General features: G+C 48.4%; 1 protein-coding gene across 8 annotated transcripts in view; it reads left to right on the top strand.

Moving 5' to 3' along the window:
* Nucleotides 1-23,375, top strand: part of KATNIP (katanin interacting protein) — a 193,286-nt gene that overhangs the window by 100,727 nt on the left and 69,184 nt on the right. For 4 of the 8 annotated variants that reach the window (XR_012000598.1, XM_072753611.1, XM_072753610.1 and 1 more), the window contains exons 9-11: nucleotides 4,118-4,249; nucleotides 20,775-21,034; nucleotides 21,967-22,032. Coding sequence is in view for 7 of the 8 variants with exons in the window: in XM_072753611.1 (XP_072609712.1) it covers nucleotides 4,118-4,249; nucleotides 20,775-21,034; nucleotides 21,967-22,032 (458 nt within the window). In the remaining variant the exon portion in view is untranslated. The remainder of the gene's footprint in view (nucleotides 1-4,117; nucleotides 4,250-20,774; nucleotides 21,035-21,966; nucleotides 22,033-23,375) is intronic. The other 4 variants (XM_026011061.2, XM_026011060.2, XM_072753614.1 and 1 more) reach the window with 1 other exon arrangement.

The raw sequence follows: 23,375 nt of genomic DNA, 5'->3' as shown, positions 1-23,375 counted from the left end.
GGGCAGGGGCTGCCTAATCTGGAGCCTTAGAGGGTCAGAGGCATGCCTCCTACTGCCACTCATCTGTAGCCTCTGACCACAGACCCACTGAGAGGAGCAGGCAAAAGTTGAGCAGCCTGTTGCCAGGTCTCCCCAGGCCCCAGTGGGGGATTGGATGCTGAACTAATCCTGAACAGTTACTCAAGCACAGTCAATAGTAGCCTGAAAAGTTGTGCTTGGTTCTAGGCTGCCCATTCATTCGTGCCCCAGGCCTAGGCATATACTGGAGCAAGAGAGGTCCAGTCCCTTCTCCTATGGCACTTAAACCTAGCAGGGAAAACAAACAAACACCTAAAACATAAATAATAAACAATTACCAACGTCAACTGAATTCTTACTAACATGCGCCAAGCGCTATTCCAGGGGCTTACCATGTGTAATCCTTACCACAACACCAAGACCAGTCCCGTCAACATCCTTGCTTTACAGATGGGGATGTTGGCAAACAGAGAGGTCAGATGACTTGCCCAAGGTCACACAGGGGCACAGTGGGATTGAATTTGCCAGGAGTCTGAACCCAGAGCCCAAGCCCTTAATCACTAGACTGAATAAATAAACCAGATCAAATTTACAATAACAATAAAGCCAACAATAGTTGGGCTTTTAGGAGCTGATAAGTAATGCCACCTACTCTATCTTCCTTCCTAATCGAAACAAATGAGAGATGGGCTTGGGAATCTGATAGAAGGAGAACAAATGTTCGCCTTTGCAACTGAGAAGAGCCAGATTGCTGGCTACTCGGTGCTGCCCCTCTGAAGTAGGCAGACCCCTGACCCCAGATGCTGACAGAGCTGGGCCACTGATGGCATTAGTGTGGTGGCAGATGGCTGTGTGTCTTGAGGGCAACCCCGCTGGAGGAGGGAGGGGAGTGGCTGGATTGAGCTTTGATGTCTTCCTGCCACCACTACCCCAGCCCCCACCCCATCCCATCCCATGTGACTTCCTTCTGAGTGAGGGCCAGGGTATGAGTGGCACAGAAAAAGGCAGAGGTTATTTTCCTAATACCTGGAAAGGGAAAGGCTAGGTCATGGGTCAATTTAGGAATTCACAGAGGAGGATGGGGCGCCTGGGTGGGTTAAGCATCCGACTCTTGATTTCAGCTCAGGTCATGATCTCAGGGTTGTGAGATCAAGCCCCATGTTGGGCTCCTTGCTGAATGTGGAGCCTGCTTGAGATTCTCTCTTTTCCCCTGCCCCTACCCCCACTCATATTCCTGTGCATGCACTCTTTCTCTAACTTAAAAAAAAAAAAAAAGAAAGAAATTGAGAGAGGAGGATAGAAGGAGAGAATTGTACCCCCAAGAGTTTTGAACATTGTGCAGAGTGTAAAACAGGATACCAGTTGGGGGATGGGGGTCTGAGAAGGACCCCTCAAGCTGGAGTGGTCAGAGACGCCTTCTCAGGAGGTGATGGTGAATCTGGGACAGGAATTAAGAGGAAGCAGCCATTGGAACAGCATTCCAGGGGCAGGGAGTAGCAAGTACAAAGGGCTCAAAGAGGAAATGAGCTTGGTGTACCCAGGGAGAGGGAAGGGGCCAGTGTGGCTGGATCCAAGTGAGCACGTGGAGAGTGTAGTACACAATGAAGCTGGTCAGTGGAGGGGGTCGTAGACAGGGGATAAGGTGGCTCAGGGCAGGGCTCCAAGCCTGGTGGGTCTGATCAAATCCCGATTCTATCGCTTCCCAGCTCTGCGATCTCAGACAGACAACTTGAACTCCAGAGCCCTGCTCTGTAATAGTATGTATTAGTTTTCTATCGCTGCTGTAACAAATGATGACAAACTCAGTGGCTTAGGCAAAACAAATTTATTATTTATGGTTCTATAGGCCAGAAGTTGGACTCAAGGCTCACTGGGCTAAATTCACAGTGTCAACAAGGCTGTGATCCTTCTGGAGGCTCTAGGGGAAAAATTCTCACTATTCCTCTTCTAGAGGCTTCCACGTTCCTTGACTCATGGCCCCTCCCTCCACCTTCAGAGCCAGCAACCTTGAGCCTCTCTGTGCCTTTCTTACAGAGTCCCCTCTCCCCCTGGCCCTCCTCTTCTGCTGTCCTCCGTGTGTGTGGGTGTAGGGGGGTTATTGCAGTAAGGAACACCTGACAGATTTTACCATTTTCACCATCACTTAAGAGTGCCACTTGGTGTTACTAAGTACATTCACACCACTGTGTAACCATCATCAGAATCTATCTTCAAACCTTCCTCATAGTCCCAAACTGAAACTGTATCCCTCTTTCACTTTTAAGAACCCTTGTGGATTATACTGGATCCATTAGGATAATTGAAGATCTCCCTAGTTGAAGGTTGGCTGATTAGCACTGTGGATTCCGTTTTGCATTGTGACTTTGGGTTAGGCCATTTTTGGGCACATCATTATTTGCCTCCCATCTACCCCCTGGGATGGCCAGATCGGTGAATGAGACAGACAGGGTGTGCCAGGGACCTGACCAGCACCTGCGTGCTCGGGAGGCCAAACCCAGTTAGCGCTGGCACTCTTAGCAGCAGCAGCATATTTTCAGCACGTGGAGAGCCAGTCTTGTGGTCGTCTGCCCCCCTCCATTCTCTGTCTTGTCCCATTGGACATAGTGGGTCCTGGATGTCATCCCTTGGGTTCTGCATTACAGGCCAGCCAGGGAGCAGCTACTTCAGGAATTGTATAGAGAAACACACGTCCTTTGTGAGGCTAAGAGGGGATGGTGGAGAGGTTGCTGCCAGTCTGAAAAGAACCCACACAAGCCCCCAGCCTCTGTTCTGAGCTCCCAAGAATCCTGTGGGAACTTGGATTCAGGGACTCTCTCTCCTTTGGGCCCCCAGAAGCCCCCAGGATTGCTCTGCTGGGAGTCCTATCATATTGCACTTCAGCAGGCACTGGATTTCCGGCCTTCCCAAGCCAGGAGGTCCTGCATCCAGGGACCTTAACCCTTCTCCCCATCTGCAGAGTCTATTCTGCTTAGCCACCCCAGCCTCACTGCCTAGAGGGCTGCTCTTCTGCCTGGCAGTCCTGAGCGTGTCCTTCTCTTGCTCTTAAACCTGCGCTGGCCAGAGCCCTGGTGCCATTTCCCCTGCACTTCAGCCATTTGCAAACCTAAAGTCACTTCTTTTTCCCTTTTTTTTTTTTTTTTTTGCCATCTCCACAAACCTCCTGTACTATTAGCTTTGTTGAAACAAACATCTTTCTTTTTTTCCTCCCTCCCTCTCAATTTCTATCCTCCCTCCCTCCCCTTTCTTTCTTTTTCTTTTCTCTAATAATTCTAGGATTGTTCTAAGCAGTACTATCAATGAAATCAAGGATTTGGTAGGCTGGTTACATGTTTTTCATGAACGTTCATTTATATAACTGCTTAAAAACCATTTGCCCACATGGCATCTGGCATCATCTCCCATTCCACCCGTGGTCCAGGCACCCTGCTTTTCGAAATGTTGGCTCTGCGGCATGGTCTGCGGGCCCTCCCTTCTCTGTCTGGCTCCAGTCACCCCCTTAGGCCCCAGCCACTCACCTGCCACATAACCTTCCAGCTGTCAAGCCTTTGCACATGCTGTTCCCTGTGTCTGGAATGCCCCTTCTCATGCCTTTGGTAACATCCTGGTCACCTGTATGCTCCCTGTCTGCTGCACACCCTCTGGCCACATGCTCCAGGCTGCATGCTCCTCCATAACTCTGGAACCTTCTTCTTTCCCAGGCTTCTCCTCTTATCCCTTCCACCCTCTTTTCCTGGGCTAAGCTGTGAGTCCCTCCAGGGCAGCAAATGTGTTTTGCTCTACTCTTTTCACCCCAGGATGTCCTTGATGGCATCATTATTTCATGTACCATGCTGCCAATTAAACCTCATTGATTGCAAGACTCCACCCTACTCAGTAATGTTAAAATCTGGAAACCTGTACATATCATAGAATGTTTCATTTATTTGCCAAAATGTGCTGCATTATTCACATCTCTGATCCTGAACTTGCCTGGCACAGACTAGGGGTTCAACAAATATTTGTTGAATGAATACGTGAATGAACCAACAGATACCTGAGTAGCATGCCCCAACTTTGCTGGTGCTCCGTGTCTGACATCTAAACCATTGTTTTCCTACAGGTAATAAAAAGGAAAGGAATTTATCTGCCAAGAGGAAGGACAACGCTGAGGTTTTCATTCCCAGCAGACCTGAACTGAACTTGAACCCCCAGCCCTCTACTGTGTTCCCAGACCAGGAGAAGGCATGCTCAAGTAAGAGTCCTGGCAGGGAGGACTGGGGCTGGGCCTGGATCTGGGTCCCTCTCAGTGGGATGCCTTGAGGGAGGAGTCCTTCCTGTGTTACCCTCTTTGTCAAGGTCTGAGCTCACATTTTACAAAGGTATTGTTAGTCAAGGTCTCCAGAGTTAATAGAACCAATAGAATGTGTGTGCACATGTGTGTGTGTGCATTTGTGTGTGTGTGAGTCCAATCTACAAGATGGATCAGCAGGCTGGAGACCCAGAGGAGACAGTGTTCCAGTTCAAAGGCCATATATCCTGGAAGGGCTAATGTTGCAAAGGAAGCAGAGGTAGTCTTCTGGAGAATTCTCTTACCTGAGAGAAGGTCAGTCTTTTTGTTCTATTCAGGCCTTCAGGTGAATTATACCATTACGGATGGTGATCTGCTACATCCCCCAACAAAACATTACTGTCATCCAAAAACACCTTTTGGAAACACCCAGAATAGCCCAAATATCTGGGCTCCCTGGGGCCCCATCAAATGGACACACGAAATTAACCATCACAGCTCCTTTCTCGCTCTTCAACCAAGATGTGGTTATAATGGAAAAGCTATTTTAGTGTTGATTTTACTTTTTCATTATGGTTTTACTTTTATTATTTTTTTTAAGATTTTATTTATTTATTCACAAGAGACACAGAGAGAGACAGAGGCAGAGACATAGGCAGAGGGAGAAGCAGGCTCCATGCAGGGAGCCTGACGTGGGACTCGATCTTGGGACTCCAGGATCATGCCCTGGGCCAAAGGCAGGCTCCAAACCGCTGAGCCACCCAGGGATCCCCCTGGTTTTACTTTTAAATTAATTTGTTTACTTTATGTGGATAATGGTGCACGCAAATGGTACTAAATTCTAGAAGTAGGCGAGTTTATGGTGAATGCTGCCTGCTGCTCCTCTGATGAAATTGATTGAGGACTTACCGTAAGCCGGCCACTACTGTCAACAATTAGTCCTGTCACTTGCAAGGAAATTATAACCCTTATACATAGCCTTAGAGGTAGGTCCAGGGGTTGTCCCCATTTCACAGATGAGGACCTGAGGCCCACAGTAGGGGATTCACACAGCTGGGAAGTGGCCACTGTAGGCCCCAAGCCCCAGTCGAGTGTGACCATGCCATGTCCTGAGCGGCAGACCACATGCACTGGAGACTGTTGATGAGTCATTGCAGCTGAAGGCCAGATCCAGTGGCAGAGTCCCTCTGGGGAAGCCACTTGCTTCTGGTTTTTGCCACCCAAAACGAAGGACCTCAAAGAGTCCAAGGCAGGGGCACCTGGTGGCTCAGTGGTTGAGCGTCTGCCTTGGGCTCAGGTCGTGGTCTCGGGGTCCTGGGATCGAGTCCTGCATCAGGCTCCCCACAGGGAGCCTGCTTGTCCCTCTGCCCATGTCTCTGCCTCTCTCTGTGTGTCTCTAATGAAAAAATAAATAAAATCTTTAAAAAAGAAAAGAAAATAGTACAAGACATCGTGCTATCCCAAGAATCTGGAAACCTGGGGAGTCCTGGGCAAAATCCAGCCCCAGACAGCCTTGTTAGCCAGGCTGTGTGAGCCTGGGGCCCTGCTCTCTGGGGCTGTGGCATTCCATCTGTATCTGCTTGGGGAGCTGGAGGGACTGGGGGCCGAGCTCGAAGCTCCTATCCCTGCAACTCGGGCAGGTGGAAGGAGAAAGAGAAATAACAGGAACAGCCATTGCTTACTGAGCACTTGCTCCAGCTGTATAAATACTGTCTCTGTTTGGATTCCCCCAGACGCTGACTCTGAGGTAAGGATTTGAGAATGAGTCATTTATTTGGGAGGTGCTCCCTGGTAGGGGACGGCAGAGGGGAAGAGCCCAACCTGGCTTTACCACCAAACAAGTTCACCGGGCAAGTGGAGTGCCTCCTGGCTGGGGAGTCCTGGGGACAGTGCTGAACACAAGCCTCTGCATGTTACCTCTGCCCCCCATCCCAGGGCAAGGGGGCTAGGCTCTTATACACCCCTCCGCTGGGTGCCAGCGGAGCCCAGAGCCAGAGCTGCAGGCTGAGGTTTGGCTGAGGGGCTGTGGGCAGGGCAGCACATAGGCCATTATCTGATTAATTCTTGTGCACCCCAAGCTCCAAGTGAAGGAAATGACACACAAACACAAGACAAGGCAGTTTAAGTAGCAAGTGATTTGATTTTATTTTGTTTTTAATGATTATTTATTTATTTGAGAGAGAGTGCTTTCAAGAACACAAATGAGGGTGCAGGAACAGAGGGAGAAGGAGAAGCAGGCTCCACACTGAGTGAGGAACCCAATGCAGGGCTCAACCTGGGATTATGACCTGAGCAGAAGGCAGATACTTAATTGACTGAGCCACCCAGGTGCCCCTAGGTAGGGGCAGGATTTTAAAAAGTGTCTTTAAGGGAAAGAGTCCAAATTAACCCATGTAACTATAAAGTCCAAAGGTGGTGGGATCTCAGGCAGAGCTGGATCCAATGATTAAAATCAGCAGTCTTCCTCTGTCCATCTCCCATTGAACATTTCTTCTGCCCCTTGTTCTTAGGCAGGATCTAGGGGTGATAGGATGGCCACCAGCAGCCCTGGGCTTTCAGCCCCCCAGCTCAGCAACCATGGCAGGAAACAAGCCTGACCATCTGCTATAAATCCTGCCTGTCCACCTACTAGCTCTGTGACCTCAGGCAGGTTCCTTAACCTCTCTGGGCCTCATCCTTCCATCTGCCCAGCAGGGATAAGAATGATACCCTCATCTGAGGGTTGCTATGAAGATAAAAGGGCAGGAGAGGGATCACCTGGCTCAGAGCAAGTGTTCGGCAGGGTCAGCTGGCGCCTTTCCCAACTCCATTGCCTTGGAGTTGCTGTCATTCCCGGCTTAAGTCAGGGGTGCTTCTGAGAAGGAGACATGGGTGCTGTCACCAGAGGCAGAAGGAGAGGATGCCAGGCAGCAAACTCCAGGAGATCCTTGTGGATACCACTGCCCCCTTCTCCCATTTCACAGATGAGGAAACCAAGATTGAGAACCTGGAGGTTACTTGCCTAGAGTACCAGGTGGGACAGCAAAGCCAGGATTCACACCCAGGCTCCAAGCCCCATGCTCTAGATTGCCACGACAAGCTGCTCCCCCCAGAGCTGGCTGGCCACAGAGGCAGCTTTAGAGGCACCTGGGGGTTCCGGCCCTGACAAGCCTGGTTGTAATGTGGGCAGTGTGACGATGCGGGTTTTCAGTCCAGTACATGGAGGCCTGGGTTGGGAAGTTGGGGAATTGGGGCAGCTTTTGGGGCCAGCAGCAAGCATCCTGGGGATGCGGCCTGACCCATGCACAGGGTGAGCAGAGGAGCCTGGGCCCATGGGGCCCAGGCCCGGGACTATAGCTCAGGGCATGCTCCAGCCCTGCCCAGTCCAGTCCAGTCAGTGCTGGATGGGATTCCAGGCAAAGGCAACAGGTGATTTGCTGTCTTCTTTGACCTCACCAGAAACCTGTGTGTGGAGTATCTACTGTGTGCCAGCCCTGGTCCAGGCCCTGGTGATCCAGTGAGCAACACACTGTTCTTGCTCTCTTGGTGTTTACATTTTAGCAGACAGGGATTGATAACAAACACAAAATGGAGTGGTGACAGCCACCATCAAGACAGCAACTGGGTGATAGCTAGGCGGCGTGGCTAGAGGAGGCCTCTGAGGTGTGGGGGGACATGAGCTGAGACCAGGTGAGGTCAGGGACTAGCCTTTTGCAGAGGGGAAAGCCTGTGCAAAGGCCCTGAGGTAGGAACGAGATGCTCAGTTGGCTCAAGAATCAGAAAAAAGGGTGGGGGCCAGAGCATAGTGAGTGAGGGGTGGGAGGCTGAGATGGGGTCACAGAGGTGAGCAGGGGCCAGGAGAGGGACTTGGTGCAGCAAGCACTGCCATGAACTGCTTTACATTTGAACAAGGTAACTCTGGCTGCCACAAGGAGTGTGGCCTGTCAGGAGCCATGGTAGTTGTGGGGTGACCAGGGAAGAGGCCATTGCAGGATGGAGAAGATAGTGACTCGGTCTCTGAATCTTACCAGTGGCTGGATTCCCAACAGCAGTTGGGCTTGGTGGGGATTCCATTGTAAGCATGAGACTAGTTGTGGCTTTTATCCTGAACAACTAGGGATAAGACACTGGGCAGTGGGGAGCCCACCATGATAGGGCAGGAAAGCTGGGACTCAGCAGTGACGGGGGATCCCTGGCTTGTCTCTTGTTTAGGATAGGTTCTGTATCTGTGCCTCTAGCAAAGGAGACCCAAGCTAGCGAGGTCCCTGGAGCTGGGATCTGTGTCGGGATAGGCAGTGATAGGATAGTGCTAAGCCCACTACAGGAAGGGGGAGGTCTGATCTGTGCCTTGTCTCAGCGGGGAGTGACCTGAAATTGCAGTGAGATAGAGCCTGCACGTGGCCGAGTTGTCTGCATCCCACCAACACGAAAGGCCAAAATCCAGTGGGTAGAGCTAGGACCAAACTGATTCCTGGGGCTTTTTGGCAAAAGTCAGAGCCTAGAAAGTCACTTACATGGGGCCCGAGAAAGGTAGACATAGGAAGGGAATCACTGTGGATATGATATGTTGACAAGGGCATGTCAAGGTCACAGCAGCTGATAGGGTTAGAGATGTCATGTTTGTACATAGATAAATTGAGATATAGTGTATAGGGATGAAGAGTAAGATGTAACACGTACAATGTCAGGAAAACTTGGTGAATTTCGAGTCTACTTGCTTTGGCCAGATGAAGAGCCAGGAAGCTGGAAGCAGAGAGAGAGAAGGGGCCAGGGGACAAGGTGAAGATCTGGTTGGCTCTCAGAGCCCCACCAGCAAGTGGAGAATGCAGGTGGCAATCCCAGGTGATATTTCCTGGACACCCAAACCAGCTCCACTGACCACCACTTCAGTCGACAAGACTGTGGTCTATACCACTAGTATTCACTCTTTGTGAAAAATTAATAAGGGTTTTCAGAAAGTTCCTCCAAAATGAGCTGTTGAAAAAAATGAAACCCAGAGTAGTGTGCCACTGTGCAGGAACCCTTCCAGAGCCCCTGATAGAGTGGGAGCAGGACCATGGTATCAAAGCAACCTTCCCAGCCATCCTACTGGGCTCACTGGGACTTCCCTTCTGCATGTGCATGCCACGATCACTAGATTTTCCATGTCTGGGTAATAAAATGAAGAGCCAGCGCTTACAAAGCACTGAACCAAAAAAGCTGTGTTTATCCCACACATGTAATCTTGCATTTAATCATTTAAACCGCTCCATGCAGTAGGCACTGCTATCAGCAGCACCATTATGCAGAGGAAACCAAGGCATGGAGATGCCTGAAGTCACACAGCCAGCGAGTGGTGAAATCAGTGTTTGAAAACCTGGCTGCAGAGTCTGTTCTCTTAACCGCTCCACTGCATGGTCCCTCATGTGCCAGCTAAAATGCGATTTGCTTACTACATACCCACATCAGCCTGGTCCTAAACAAAAACATGCCTAAAAATCACAGAGTTGAGTCGCTTGCGATATTTTTTCTAACACTTGTTAATATAAATATGTAACTGTTAATATTTTAAAAGTTAAGCTATGTGTCAACAAAAGTAACTTTGAATACCGTATTAGTTTCCTAAGGCTTCTGTAACAGTACCATAGTCTGATTGGGTGAAACAACAGAAATTTATTGTCTCACCATTCTAGAAACTAGAAGTCCAAGACCAAGGTGCTATGTTCCTTCTGAAAGAAGGCTCTAGGGAAGAATCTGTACCAGGCTTCCCTCCTAACTGCTGACTCCAACCTTCACATGGTTCTCTCCTGTGCACACATCTGTCTGCATGCCCAAATTTCCCCTTTTTATAAGGATGTCAGTCATTTTGGATGAAGGCCCACCCTAATGACCCCATCTTAACCCCATCATCTGCAAATGCCCTATTTCTAAATAAGGTCACACTGACACAGCCTAGGGGTTAGGACTTCAGCATCTTTTATGGGGACACAATTCAATCCATAATACATACCTCCATGGACAACATTTTGCAAAGTAGAGCTTAGTTAATTTACTTATAATCAGCCATTCTCCAGAAAATTCTGGCATGTTTTAACTAATTATATGCAGCATGTGGTGCGAGACTGATAAATATATGTGGAAATGAGAGTGCAGAGAAGGCAAGTGGAGAAAAAAGTGGGATGAAGCCAGGGGGTGAAGAAATGAGGGGGGTGTTCAGTAGTGACTCTGAGTTTCCTGGCCACTGTGGCAAAGTAGCATACATTCACATAAAAAAATGCATGTCACTGAGTCTCTCTGATAAAAATCAGATTACCAGCTGTCCCTGGTACTTGATTCTTACAGTAATTTGTCCCATCCACTCCCCAAAAGATGACACTGTCTGAGGTAGTGGAATCTTCATTTTGAACAGATTTGGAGCTCAGCCTGTCAAATATACTTGGCCCCTACATAAGCCAAATGTGAAGAAAGTTGAAAACTAGGACATTGTCACCACCCTCGCACTGGGACTGTGGCGGAGCCACTTTTCACACAAGGATTAGGTTCTAAAGGTCAGAAAAAGTGCAGCTGGTGGCCAAAGAAACCCTTGGAAATCTCCTCAAATTGACAATGAAGGGCAGCATATGTGTATATATTTGGCTCTGTGTAGACCACCCCTTACAGACATATCATCTCCAGCAAGCCCCAGAGCATCATCTCTCCACCAGGGTGGGAATAATCCCAACTTCTTGGCTGAGCCCCAGGTGAAGCAGTTGGCTTTGTTTAGGATCTGGGCTGCAGTGAAAATGTGTGTTTTTAGACACTGGCATTATCCTAAGGGCACCGGATGTTCACACCCCCAGAGGCATCAGGAACCTGAGGCTTCCCGAGAAGACAAGCTAATCAAATTAGCTGACCCTTCCAGGCAAAATCTGGACTGCTTACATGCTTTGTATTTGTAGGGGGCTGTCTTTTGGGGGGCATGCACAAATGAGCCTCTTTATATCTTCCTGGTGAATGGAACCTTTTATCACTTCATTGTCTCCTGTTCATCCTAGCGGTGCTCTTTGCCCTAAAGCCCACCAGCTTTCTTTTTTGGTCACTGTTTACATGGTGTGTCTTCTTTCGTCCTTTTGCTTTCAAACTTTCTCCTTCCTTACATTGAAGTTTGTCTCTCGTAAGCAGCGTGTAATTGGGTTTTATTTTTATCCTCTAACAATCTGCGTGTTTTAATGGGCACATTTAGTCCATTTACATTTAATGTAATTGCTGGTATGCTTGAATTTAAATCTATCGTATTGTTTGCTTTTTATTGGTTCCGCCTGTTTTATGTTTCTCTTTCTCTCCTTTCTTGCCCTCTTTTGAACTGATTACTTTCTGTTGTTCCCTCTTTCCCTCTCTACTAGCTTGTTAGTTGTACGTCCTTTTATCGTTCTTTCAGTCATTATCTGAGATTGCAACACACATTCTTGACTTATTTGTATCTACTTTAAATTAGCAGGCTTACCACTTCCCATTCAGTGGAAGGACCTTACAACTCCATAACTCCATTTACCCTCCTCCTCACTTAAATGCTACTATTGTCATGCTTTTTAATTTTGTCTAGATCTCAAACCTCACTAGATGACAATATCATCTTTACCATGATTGCTATTAGTTTTAATTTTACACAGTAATAATTTGGGCTGCCCACATTGCCAACCTTTCTTTTGCTCCTGGCTCTTTCCAGGTCCACCCTGACTCTCAGGCTATGACCCTGAGTCTGTCGCCAGTTCTGCTCAGCCTCCTGGGGTCAACAGCTCCTTTAGGGAAAACACTTCTCAGGTGCTGGGTTCACCTCCCTGGGTTTCCTTCTCCTGCCACTTTTGACCCTATAATCTTTCACAGCCCTATTCACTCTCCATATCTTTAAACAAATTTCTTTTTTTTTCTTTTCTTTTTTTTAAAGATTTTATTTATTTATTCATGAGAGACATGCAGAGGGAGAAGCAGGCTCCCTACAGGGGACTTGATCCCAAGACCCTTATGACCTGAGCCAAAGGCAGACGCTCAACCACTGAACCACCCAGGTGTCCCCAAATTTCTTTTTTCAGGCAGATTTGTATAATATTTAGTCCAGGTTTTCTAGTTGTGCTCCAAGGAAGAGTTGGTCTATATTAACATTACCAGAAGTACAACCTATTGCCTGCATTCTTTAAAGAGTTATTTCTCCCACTGCCCCTTTTCCTTTGGCCAAGGTCATAAAATTGAATTCATGTCACTTAAATGTGCATATGATGTACAAGAGCGTAATTCCTCTCTCTCACTGTAACTGCCCTGGTTCTAATGAAGGGGTCTCATGGCCTGTATTGCTTCAATCTCTACCCATGAGTTTTCCACAAGACTTCCAGAGACCTGTTGTCTTCTTGAGGGTGAAAGAACATCAGTCTTTAATGCAGAAAGTTTACTATCCAAGTTGTCAGAGTGCTCTAGGGAAGTGATATATCTGGACCACTTTTCTCAGACAAGCTGCCAACCATAGAAATAAAGTAACACCCCTCAGCATGATTGAGTTAGAGGACCCTGACAGCCCAGCACTTAGCATTTCTGTCAGGTACCAGCAGCAGAAAGACCATTCTGCCAAAGTCCAGAGTCCTATAACATAGTTAGTCAGTGTTCGTTATTAATAGCAAGTGACAGAAATCCAAACTGGCTGAAGCAACAAAGGAAAATGTATTGCTCCCACACCTGGAAAGTCCAAGACTATAGATTTGGCCTCAGGCATGGTGGGATCTAGATGCCCAGATGATATCACCAGGAGGCTGTTTTCTCCATCACTTAGCTCTACTCTTCTTCAGTCCAGCAGGTCTCAAACTTGGAATATGCATCAGAATTATTTGCAAAACAAATGAAAACACAGATTTTGGGGCACCAGCCCCAGTTTCTAATTCCATGCATCTAGAATGGAACTGAAATATTTTGATCACCTAACATTGGCATCATTAGTTCCATGATGATGATATTGCCAGTCCAGGGACCACACTTTGAGAACCACATCCCTAGTCTCAGGCATGGCCCGTGGATGGCCCCCAGGAGCTCTAGGCTCTCTCTTACTGGCTCAGCAACCCTAAGGAAAGGGACTGCTCCTTTCCTAATAATTCCAACAGAGCCCAAGAACCAACTCTCCCCTGAAAACATCTCTCATCTCCATGGACAGGGAGAGACATGTCTCTCATTTCCCCAGGCTGGGCCAGACGTGGGGTCAGATCTGTCCAAACTCTGCAGCCTGAGAAGAGTGGGGAAGGGCCAGTTAGTTCCCCAAAGGAAAACATGGGTGCTGTGCATGTGGTCACTACTGCAGGGAAGCCAGAAGCAGCTGTTATTCATTTCATAGACAAATTAAGCACAAAGGACATTTTGCTACAGATTCTCCAAAGGCAGGGTAAGGACCAAAGGACCATCCTATCCAAGAGGGAAGAGCAGAGCCAGTGAGTCAGGGTGGCATGGGGAGCCCTGATTGCCTACCTTGAAAATTATATGCATTCATGGGCTGAAGAAGAGCCAGTGGCAAAAGGATGAGTATTAGAGTTACAGACAGCATCTGCCCATGGAGAGGCCTAGAGAAGCTCTAGAGGTAAGAACACAGGTCTTGACAAGCCAGGTGTATCAGCTGTTTATAGCCCACTAACAAGCTGCCCCAAAATGCAGTGGGTTGAAACAACAACCGTTTTGCTTTCGCTCAGGAGTCCCTAAGTGGCTCCATGGTGAGCTGGTGTGCAGCTGAGCTGGATGGTCTCAAACAGGGAGTCATGCAGGCCACTTGGCCCTTAGACCTCAGCTAAGATGATTGTCTCTGTTCCACATAGTCTTGCTAGCCAGCCCGTGGTGATCTCAGGGAAGCAAGAGGGGACACACCCCAAAGTGTAAGTGCTTTTTTAAGTCTCTGCTTGGTCATGATTGTCCAATGACCTGTTGGGCAAAGAAAATCACCAGGACAAGCCTAGCTAGAGAAACAGACTCCACCCTTTGTATCACGGTGCAAAGCAGCACAGCTCAAGGGGGGGAGGAGAGGAATTAGTGGACACTTGTCATCATGGGAAGTGTGTGGCCTGATGAGACTGTACCACAGTGAAATGCAGGGAGGTATGGGGTAGTCAGGTGTAGACCACTGTCTCAGGTGCAGCCCCCTACCCACCTGCCAGTTGGATTTTGGAGGTGAGTGGGCATCTCAGGACTCAGGGCTAAGTCAGCTGTTTCCCTGGAACTTTTGCCACACAAATCAGTGCACAGTTTCCAGGCTGATGGGCTCATGACCACAGGGAGTGGGGGTGTACTATGGAACCCGGAGTGCTTTAGATGTAAAGGGGGCACCACTACCCAGCTCCAGCCTCTGATGGCCATATGGGAATGCCAGTCAGGGGTTACCAGATTGTATGACTTTCTAAGAGACCACCAGGAATTCCGATTTTCAGGTGGATTTCCTCTTTAAAATAAAAAAAAAAAAAAGCTTGGCATCTATTTCCAAAAAAAAAAAATTCAAAGTCACACAATATACATCTGTAGCTGGATTTGGTCTGTGGGCTGCTGGCTTGTGATTTTTACTGTAGACCTTTATATTCTCAGATGTAATTTCTGCCATTTCAGTGGATTCCCAGGTGATCTCAAAGCCCCCACACGTGTGGTAAGGGATAATTTTGCTGAGACTCTGAATTTGAGCTTTTTTGAGTCAGAGCTGGTAGGTGGGAACGAGTCACCTGGGCCGTGAGCTGACCGGCAGCCCCACATCCTTCGGTCTTCTTATGTGACATGTGCCATATTATATCATGGTATATCTCCCGTGTTGATAAGCTCTTTGTTTCTCTGTGAGAGAGAGAGAGAGAAAAGGCAAGTTTTGGTGAAGCCAAGAGAAAGTGAAGTTAATGGAAGAGGGATCGTTTTCTACCAGAAAAAAGCAGTGTGGGATAAATTAAAATGTGCAGTTTGGTTCTTGCTGGTGGCACAAATTTATTGTGTGAATAAATCTGCCATTCTCTAGGTGTATGACGAAAATAAATCCACCCTCATGTGGTGTTCAGGCTGGTACAAAACCAGCTCACCCAAGTGAGCAATGAGAGCGTCAAAACGAGTTAAAAGGTGGTTGCCTCATGTGTCGTGAGGAAATGCACAGTAAACACAAGCTGGTCAGCAGAAATGTGGTTCAGGAGGACGCAGGCACCGTGTGCGGACATTTCTTGGAAGCCACGGGTGGGGAAAGCTCTGGTAGTAGAGCTGCAGAGTTGAGCTGCAGAGTTGACCTTCACTCGGAGAAAGGGTGATTTAATTTTTAAAAGCATCTTCTTAGCATAATACAACTCAAAGGGCAGAGGCAGCTCACAACGATCATGCTGCTGGAGGAGCATTCCCTCCCAAATGAAAGATGCCTGGGGCAGGGGAGTTTGTGCAGACAGAACTGGACCCCCCTGGAACAAAAAAACAAACCTTCCTTGGTACCCTCTTCCAAGAAGAGCCAAGCATAGGGTTTCAGCGGCCAAGGGCAGATGGTTGTCTCACTGCAGACCACTGAGGCACAGGAGGGCAGGCCACTTGCCCACATAAAGATGGTAGAAAGGCAGATGTCACCACACAGCTCTTTTTGGACCGACTTTATACGTGCTCCAAGCAGGGAACGGAGAAGAACCTCATGAATTGCATGTTCTGCTTGTCCTGGCGCTGCCTGAGACTTCCACCAACCTGGGGGTTCACACCCCCCAACATCAGAGTGTGAGCACACTTGTTGAGCTTTACACACGACCTTAGTCCCTTATTTATAGAATTATCCATAGGATCAGAAGGGGTCTTGAATTTTTCAGCTCTGCTTTCCTGCAGATGATGGAGGAAAAAGTATGCTTTAGTGATATTCACAGAAACTGAGGTTGCAAGGTTTGAGTTCGAAATCACTTTCCATAAAAGCCTTTGACAAAAATCATCATGCCAAGTGCCAGGTTTGTAGCACAAGGCCTGATGAGTTGATGTGGCCTTGAGGCTACATGAGAACCAAGGCTAAGACCTCTCCACACTCCTGCCCACTCCAGTCCACCTTGCATTCCTCATCTGTCAAGCCCCGCCCACCTCAGGGCCTTGCCACCTGCTATTCCCTTGGCCTAAAACAGCCTCCCCATGTGGCTACTCACAGGGCTCACTGCCTTGAGGTCTCCACTCAGATGTCACCCTCCTAGCCAAGTGGTGTGCTTTCCCTGATCATCTCTGGCCTCTACCTCACTTTGTTTCTGGTAGCACTTGTCACCACCTGTTGGTAGGGCCAATGTCCACCTGCCTGATCCCTGGCCCTCTCTGCCCCATGACTGTGAGGTCTGTGAGGCCAGGGGCTCTGTTCCCCCAGGGCAGCATGTCATTCCTCAGCCTAGTGAGAGCTGAGAGCCTGTGTGATAACACCTTTGCCTCGCTGGGAACCCATTTCTGCTTCAGCCACCCGAGGGGCAAGCATGTAGATTTTTCAGTTCCAGTTTCAGTGTAGCTCAAGACCATGTCCTTTAGCTTCCTTTCACTCGTCCTCCCTGTCCCTATCCCCCCAGCTACTTCCAGGACCTGAGCCCCATGTGGCTCTCTGCATCCCTCTTTTTTTTTTCTCAATTAGCCAACATATGGCACATAGTTTCCCATGTAGTGTCCAGTGATTCATCAGTTGCATATAATACCCAGTGTCATCACATCATGTGCCCTCCTTAATGCCCATCACCCAGTTACCCCATTGCCCCACCAACCTCCCCTCCAGCCATCCTCAATTTGTTTCCCAGAGTTAAGAGTCTCTTATGGTTTGTCTCCCTCTCTGATGACTTCCCATTCAGTTTTCCCTCCCTTACCTCATGATCCTCTGCACTGTTTCTTACAGTCCACGTATGAGTGAAACCATATGATAAGATTCTTTCTCTGACTGATTTATTTCATCCAACATAATTACCCTCCAGTTCCATCCATGCCAATCAATGTAACTGGTAAGTATTCATCCTTTTGATGGCTGAGTAATATTCCATTATATATATAAGCCACATCCTCTTTACCCATTCACGAAGGACATCGTGGCTTCTTCCACAGTTTGGCTATTGTGGATATTGCTGCTATGAACATTGGGGTGCAGGTGCCCCTTCTGATCACTGCATTCATTATCTTTAGGGTAAATCCCTAGTAGTGCAATTGTTGGGTTAGAGTATAGCTCTATTTTTAACTTTTTTTGAAGAACCTCCACACTGTTTTCCAAAGTGGCTGTACCAGCTTGCATTCCTGCCAACAGCGTAAGAGGGTCCCCCTTTCTCTGCATCTTCGCCAACATCTGTTGTTGCCTGTCTTAATTTTAGCCATTCTGACTGGTGGTTTTGATCTCTATTTCCCTGACTTCTGTATCCCTTTTATCCAGCTTAATTTCCATACCAATAAGGATCCCCACCCCCTGTTAAGCTGAGCTGCTTCTCACCTTCCTCCTTTCTGCTCTGTGTTTGGGTATTTGTTTTACCTTCTCATTCCTTCCCTCCTTCCCCACTCCCTAACCCATTGCAGAGCCATGGAATCCCTGATAAGATGAAACAAGAAGACAGTAGAGCAGTAAAGACTGGGGTGAGAAGAATCCCAGGTCACTTTTCCAGCAGCTTCTTACCTTTCTGTGCCTAGGACCTGCGTTGGGGCAATGATCAGAGACAGTACATCAAAATCAGAAAATAGTCCACCAGCTGTTTTGCCCAGGCTAGACACCTGCAGACACAGGAGGTTCCTTTGAGTGCCCTTGACCCTCCTGGGAAAGCAGCTTGGACTTGTCGTTGCCTTGGGGTAGGCCAGCCCTTGGGCTCCACTGGCCTTCATAAGCTTTCTTTAAAACCAGGATATGTGCATGAACAAATAAAATTCAGGGGACTTCACGTAGATTTCAAATTCTAGCTTTTCTTGGGAAAAAATGACCACATGAAGAGTGTAGCCCTATATGGCAGGTGTTGGCTGGATCTGGGCTGTGGCCTCTGGCCCAGGGCATTCAAATTCACAGTCACTTCCTGGGTGCCTGGTAGAAATTGATACCCTCTCATTTTAGTTTTAGCTTTTTCATAAAAACCCATGGTCTCCCATTAGCCCCGTGCCCAGCTGTACTGGAAGCCAGCTCAGGGGAGCTGCACTGTGGTTCCTTTCCTCTCCTCCCAATGCCAGTCTAGATGTCGCTGCTAGAACTCTCCCTCAGATGCAGCGTTCTAACACAACACAGCAGAAGGGACAAGTGCTAGGACAGAAGTCTCCAGTACTCAGGGTGGATGGTTTACTGAGGCCATGAGGATGCAAGGATGCTATTTTATATATCCCAAGAGGTAATACCTGTGAATTCCCAGTTTGTTAGAGATCAGCATCAATGTCGATCTTTGACCTTACTGCTAAATGATACAATCCAGTTGCTTCTGCCAAATTCACATCTCTGGGCGCAGACCTTCTTCTCCCAAACTCAGACCAGTGTGTGTATGTGTGACTCAGTGGCTCCACTTTGATGCCTGAATCACATCTTAGACCCAATCATCTGTCCGAACCGGAGCCCCCGCTCTCTGCTCCCAAAACTGCTCCATGCATAGCCCTTGCAACTCAACCCTTCCTCTCTCCCAGCCACATCCAAGTTGTCAGACACACCATGAGCCCTGCCTTCTGTGCATATGCAGGATCTGACCACAGTCTGTGTCCCTTCTCCTCTGTTGCCGTGCCTCCCCTGGCTGCAGCCAGAAACTCCTAAAGACCTAGTCTCCCTGCTGTCACCTCCACCTCCCTTCAGTCTGTTCTCCACTCAGCATTGAAGTCAGGTCAAGTCCTCCCCTGCTCTAGAGCCCACAGTGGCTCCCCATTTCACTCAGAGTGATAGCTTTGCAGTGACCTCCAGGGCTCTGAGTAACCTGGCCCTCCCTGCCCCACTCAGACCTCCCCAACCTGTTTCTCCTGCTGCCCGCTGCACCTTGCTGCTCCATTAACACACCCCACATGGGTCTCACCACACCGGTGCCTGGAGCACGGCACCACCCTGCAGCTCTACTCCATTCTGTCTTGCCTGTTTTTTCCATAACATTTTCGGACATCTAACACTCTATTTTGTTCACTATTCCCCTGGCTTATGGTCTTACTTTACAAGGGTGGGGTTCTCAATCTGTGTCGTCACTTCTGTATCATCAGTGCCAAGGACAGAGCCTGGCACCATGGTACTCAATAAATACTTGCCGAGGGGATGAACGCCAATAGGTGAAAGCCTCCTTAAGCATTCCAGTAGAGACATTTTGAGCAGTTCTATTTTAAAAGGGAGGTTTTTTTCCCCTAATATTGAAAGAATCCACACATAATTGAGAGGATGTTATAGTGACCCCCATGTGTCCCTTACCTGGCCTTGGCAGTCGTGAATTGATGATCAGTGTCATTTCATCTACATCCCCACCCACTGCCCAGATGATTAGGAAGCAAATTCAAGTCATCCTTTCATTGTATCTGTAGATAGTTTAGTATGCTTTTCTTTTTCTGCTGCAAGCCCTCTGTTGGGTGGGTAGACCGTAATTTATTTTATTCAGCCAGTCTTACTGTGTGCTGTTTGCATGTCATTTTATACTTTATAAAACCAATTGTCCTTTCCTTGGAACTTCTGGAAACGACTGCAGCTTTGCAACACTTCTTTCTAAAATTGAGATGTAAAGTCTTTGCAATTCTTGTTACCCTTGGAAAAACAAAACAAAATAAAGTAAAATGTTCCCCAATACCCATCTGTCTCCATGACAGCATATATTATTCCTCACAGGTACTTTGTTAGAGCGTTAATTGTTTACAGCTTTTCATTTAGATGAGATTTCAAACTTAAAGTTGTAAGAAGAGTACAAATGACACTCCATATACACTTCGACCCAACTCACTGACTATTAACATTTTGTCCCGGTTGATTGATTGAGGGATTTCTTTCTTTCTTTTTTTTTTTTTTTTAAAGTAAGCTCCAAGTCCAATTTGGGGCTTGAACTCATGACCCCAAGATCAAGAGTCACACTCTCAACCAACTGAGCTAGCCAGCTGCCCCTCATCCCTGCTGATTTATATTTGTATTCTGTGTGTGTGTGTGTATATGTGTGTGTATTTTTTAATCATTTGAGATTAAGTTGCAGTCATCGTTCCCCTTCACCCCTGAACCCTGCAGTGTGTATCCCCTAAGACTGGGGCATTCCTTTTACATTACCGCAGCACTCAGGAAATTCAGGAGAGTTAGCATTAATACAATACTATTATCTACACCACAAACTCTGTTGGGATTTCTGCACTCGCTGCAGTAATGTCCTGCACACCAGTGCTTTCCAACCCAGGATCCAGTGCCAGGAACGCCACTGCATTCTTGTTGCCGTGTCTGCCCAGTCTCCTTTAATTTGGAATAGCTCAGCAGGCCTTTTTTCTTTGTCTTGCATGACCTTGACATTTTTGGAGAGTACAGGCCAGTTGTTTTATAGAATGCTCCTCAATTTGGGTCTAATAGATTTGGAGAGGCACTCCGAAAACGCAATCTAAAGGAGCACCCCCCCACCCTGTTTCCTGCCCACAGGACCTGGAAGCCGGCGTGAGAGACCCCTATCAGCAACCCGAAAACCCATGCAGGAGGCTGAGGACCGGGAGGAAGACGCCTCTGCGGTGCTCAGGGCCATCCAGGTGGAGAATGAAGCCCTGCAGAGGGCGCTCCTCAGCAGAAAGGCTGAGCCCCCCACCAGCCCACTGCAGGTGCGTCCAGGGGCGGAGGGAAAGGACCACACAGGAGGCTACTCAGGGACCCAGTGGTGTCTGAACAGCGCTTGCAAAGAGCTCTTGGTGAGGAGAGAGACATTGTAGAAATCCCTGACCTCAGACTGGCTGCACGTCTCCTGCTTGGTGCACAGTTGCTCACCAACCTGCCAAAGCTCCCCGTTTCCTTCACCCTCTTCTTTGTTTGCTTCTGAAAGCCTAAGGTAGATGCCAGTTTGCCTCTAACCCTTGCTGATCTCCCTTCAGGCCCTGGATACCTTAGAGCAGGGTTGCATCTGGGGTCAGAGAAAGAATGGAGTAGACAACAGCCCTGGCTGCTCTGGAAAGACCTCATTCCCCAGAGCATAAGACCCTCAGGCCTCTGCAGCCCTTAGCACTCCCTGTCATCCTGCCCCTGCCCCACTGCACCTGTTCCAGAAACCTCCCTGGCCCAGCAGCAGGTGTTTGAGTGTGTGCCCGCTGCTGTCAGCTTTGAGCAAGAAGCAGGAGGATATGTAGTGGGGTGGAGTAAGGACCCTTTAAGAGCTGGAGGCTTCAGACATGCCTCAGTATACATGTCCCTTCCCAGAAGCAGGTTCCCTGGTTCACCTGTTGAAACCCTTTGTCTTAGCTTGTCCCATGGGAAGCCCACAAGAAGTCAGAAGCAGGCAGGCCTGGTTTCATCGCCCCATTTCGTAGATGTGACTGATGGCCCCCAGGGAGCAAGGCAGCTTGCCCAGGTCATGTCTTTGGAAGGCACTGAGGACTGCCTGCCTGCAAGCCTTGGGCCCTGTCCAAACTGCCTGTTGCTCCCCAGGCCCTAACACAGGCTGCCCTTTGGGGCATTCATCGAGCAGTACCTGTTGTCTGTCTTCCTGGAGCTCAGTGCTTTGCCCCCGACGTTTGTGTCTCTGGGATCTCAGGACAGTCCCCGCACCTCTGTACCCTCATCTGTCAGTGCAGAGTATACAATGGATGACTTTATTCTGACCTCAGATCATGTGATTATATCATTCCAGGACACAGAGGGACCACCAGCAAAATCGTGGACCAGTCTACTGAAGGGGAAGGAAGAGAGCCCTGAGGTTGGTGAGAGGAGCAACAAAGCCCTGTGCCCACTGCTCCCAGCAGTACCTGGGGACCTCCAGTGGGTTTTCCCAATGTGGTCCCAGCAGGCCCTCCCTGTGCTCCCTGAGCATGGTGTCATTTGGCCCATTTCACAGATGGGAAAGCTGGGCTGGAGTAGCTTGCCCCAGATTACAAGTGGAAACCAGAACTTACGCAGGCCTGGGGACTCCAATTCCTTGTTACATATCTTTCTTTCTTTCTTTCTTTCTTTCTTTCTTTCTTTCTTTCTTTCTTTTTTTAAGATTTTATTTATTTATTTATGATAGACACAAAGAGAGAGAGACAGAGACACAGGCAGAGGGAGAAACAGGCTCCATGCAGGGAGCCTGATGTGGGACTCAACCCCCGGGACTCTAGGATCACGCCTCCGGCCAGAGGCAAGCACTAAACCGCTGAGCCACCCAAGTGTCCCTCTTGTTACATTTCTATTTCTTGACAAGACAACATAAAAATCGATCTTGGGTTCCTGAATAAATAAATTATATCTGTATCTACCGAGGTCAGTCAGGCCAATCTCAGCAGTGACGGCCCCTGGCAAATTCCGACGTGAACTAATAAAACACCCAGCAACATCTTTGTTAGATTGTGCCCAGGTCTGTGCCATGTGCTCAGAATACAGAGGTGGCTAAATCAGATCAGATTAGCCCCTGGCCTCAGGGAGCTTGCAGACAACAAGCAAATAAAGCCATAAATAAACCAGGTGACTTCAGAGAGAGATGACAGTAAAAGATGATAGATGGTGGCTACTCTCTGAAAGGGTAGCCCGAGGAAGCCCCTCAGAGGGCCCCACTTGAACTGAGTCCTGTCTCTTAAGGAACCAGCCAGAAACAGAACAGCATTCCAGGTGGAAGGGACAGCAGATGCTTTGAAGTGGGAATGAGGTCCTCCTGATCCAGGAGCAAGAAGAAACCTGACATGGTGGGAATGCATAGCACCAGAGGGAAGGTGTGGACAGTGGGGAAGAGAGAAGAGGAGGGGAGAGGAGGAGAGAGCACTCGAAGGAAGCAGTGCCGCCTAGAGCACCATAGTGGGGTTTCCTTTATGTGTCCCCCCTCTTTGTTCTGTTCTTTCCTGGTGGTGTTGAGCTGTCGCCAGCTGACATTTCTGACCAGTCTGCGGCACTGCCCACCGCATGGTGCATGACTTCTGGATGACCTGACCTGACCCAGGACCCACAGAGCTTCCAGTGACTAAAATCACTTGCTGATGGAGAGCTGAACACATTTCTAGTTGAGATAATAAATGTAAAAGAAGGAGGAGGGGGATCGCTGGGTGGCGCAGCGGTTTAGCGCCTGCCTTT

Source organism: Vulpes vulpes, chromosome 3 (genome assembly GCF_048418805.1).
Source record: "Vulpes vulpes isolate BD-2025 chromosome 3, VulVul3, whole genome shotgun sequence".
Classification (NCBI taxonomy): domain Eukaryota; kingdom Metazoa; phylum Chordata; class Mammalia; order Carnivora; family Canidae; genus Vulpes; species Vulpes vulpes.
This window is presented reverse-complemented; position numbering and strand designations above follow the sequence as displayed.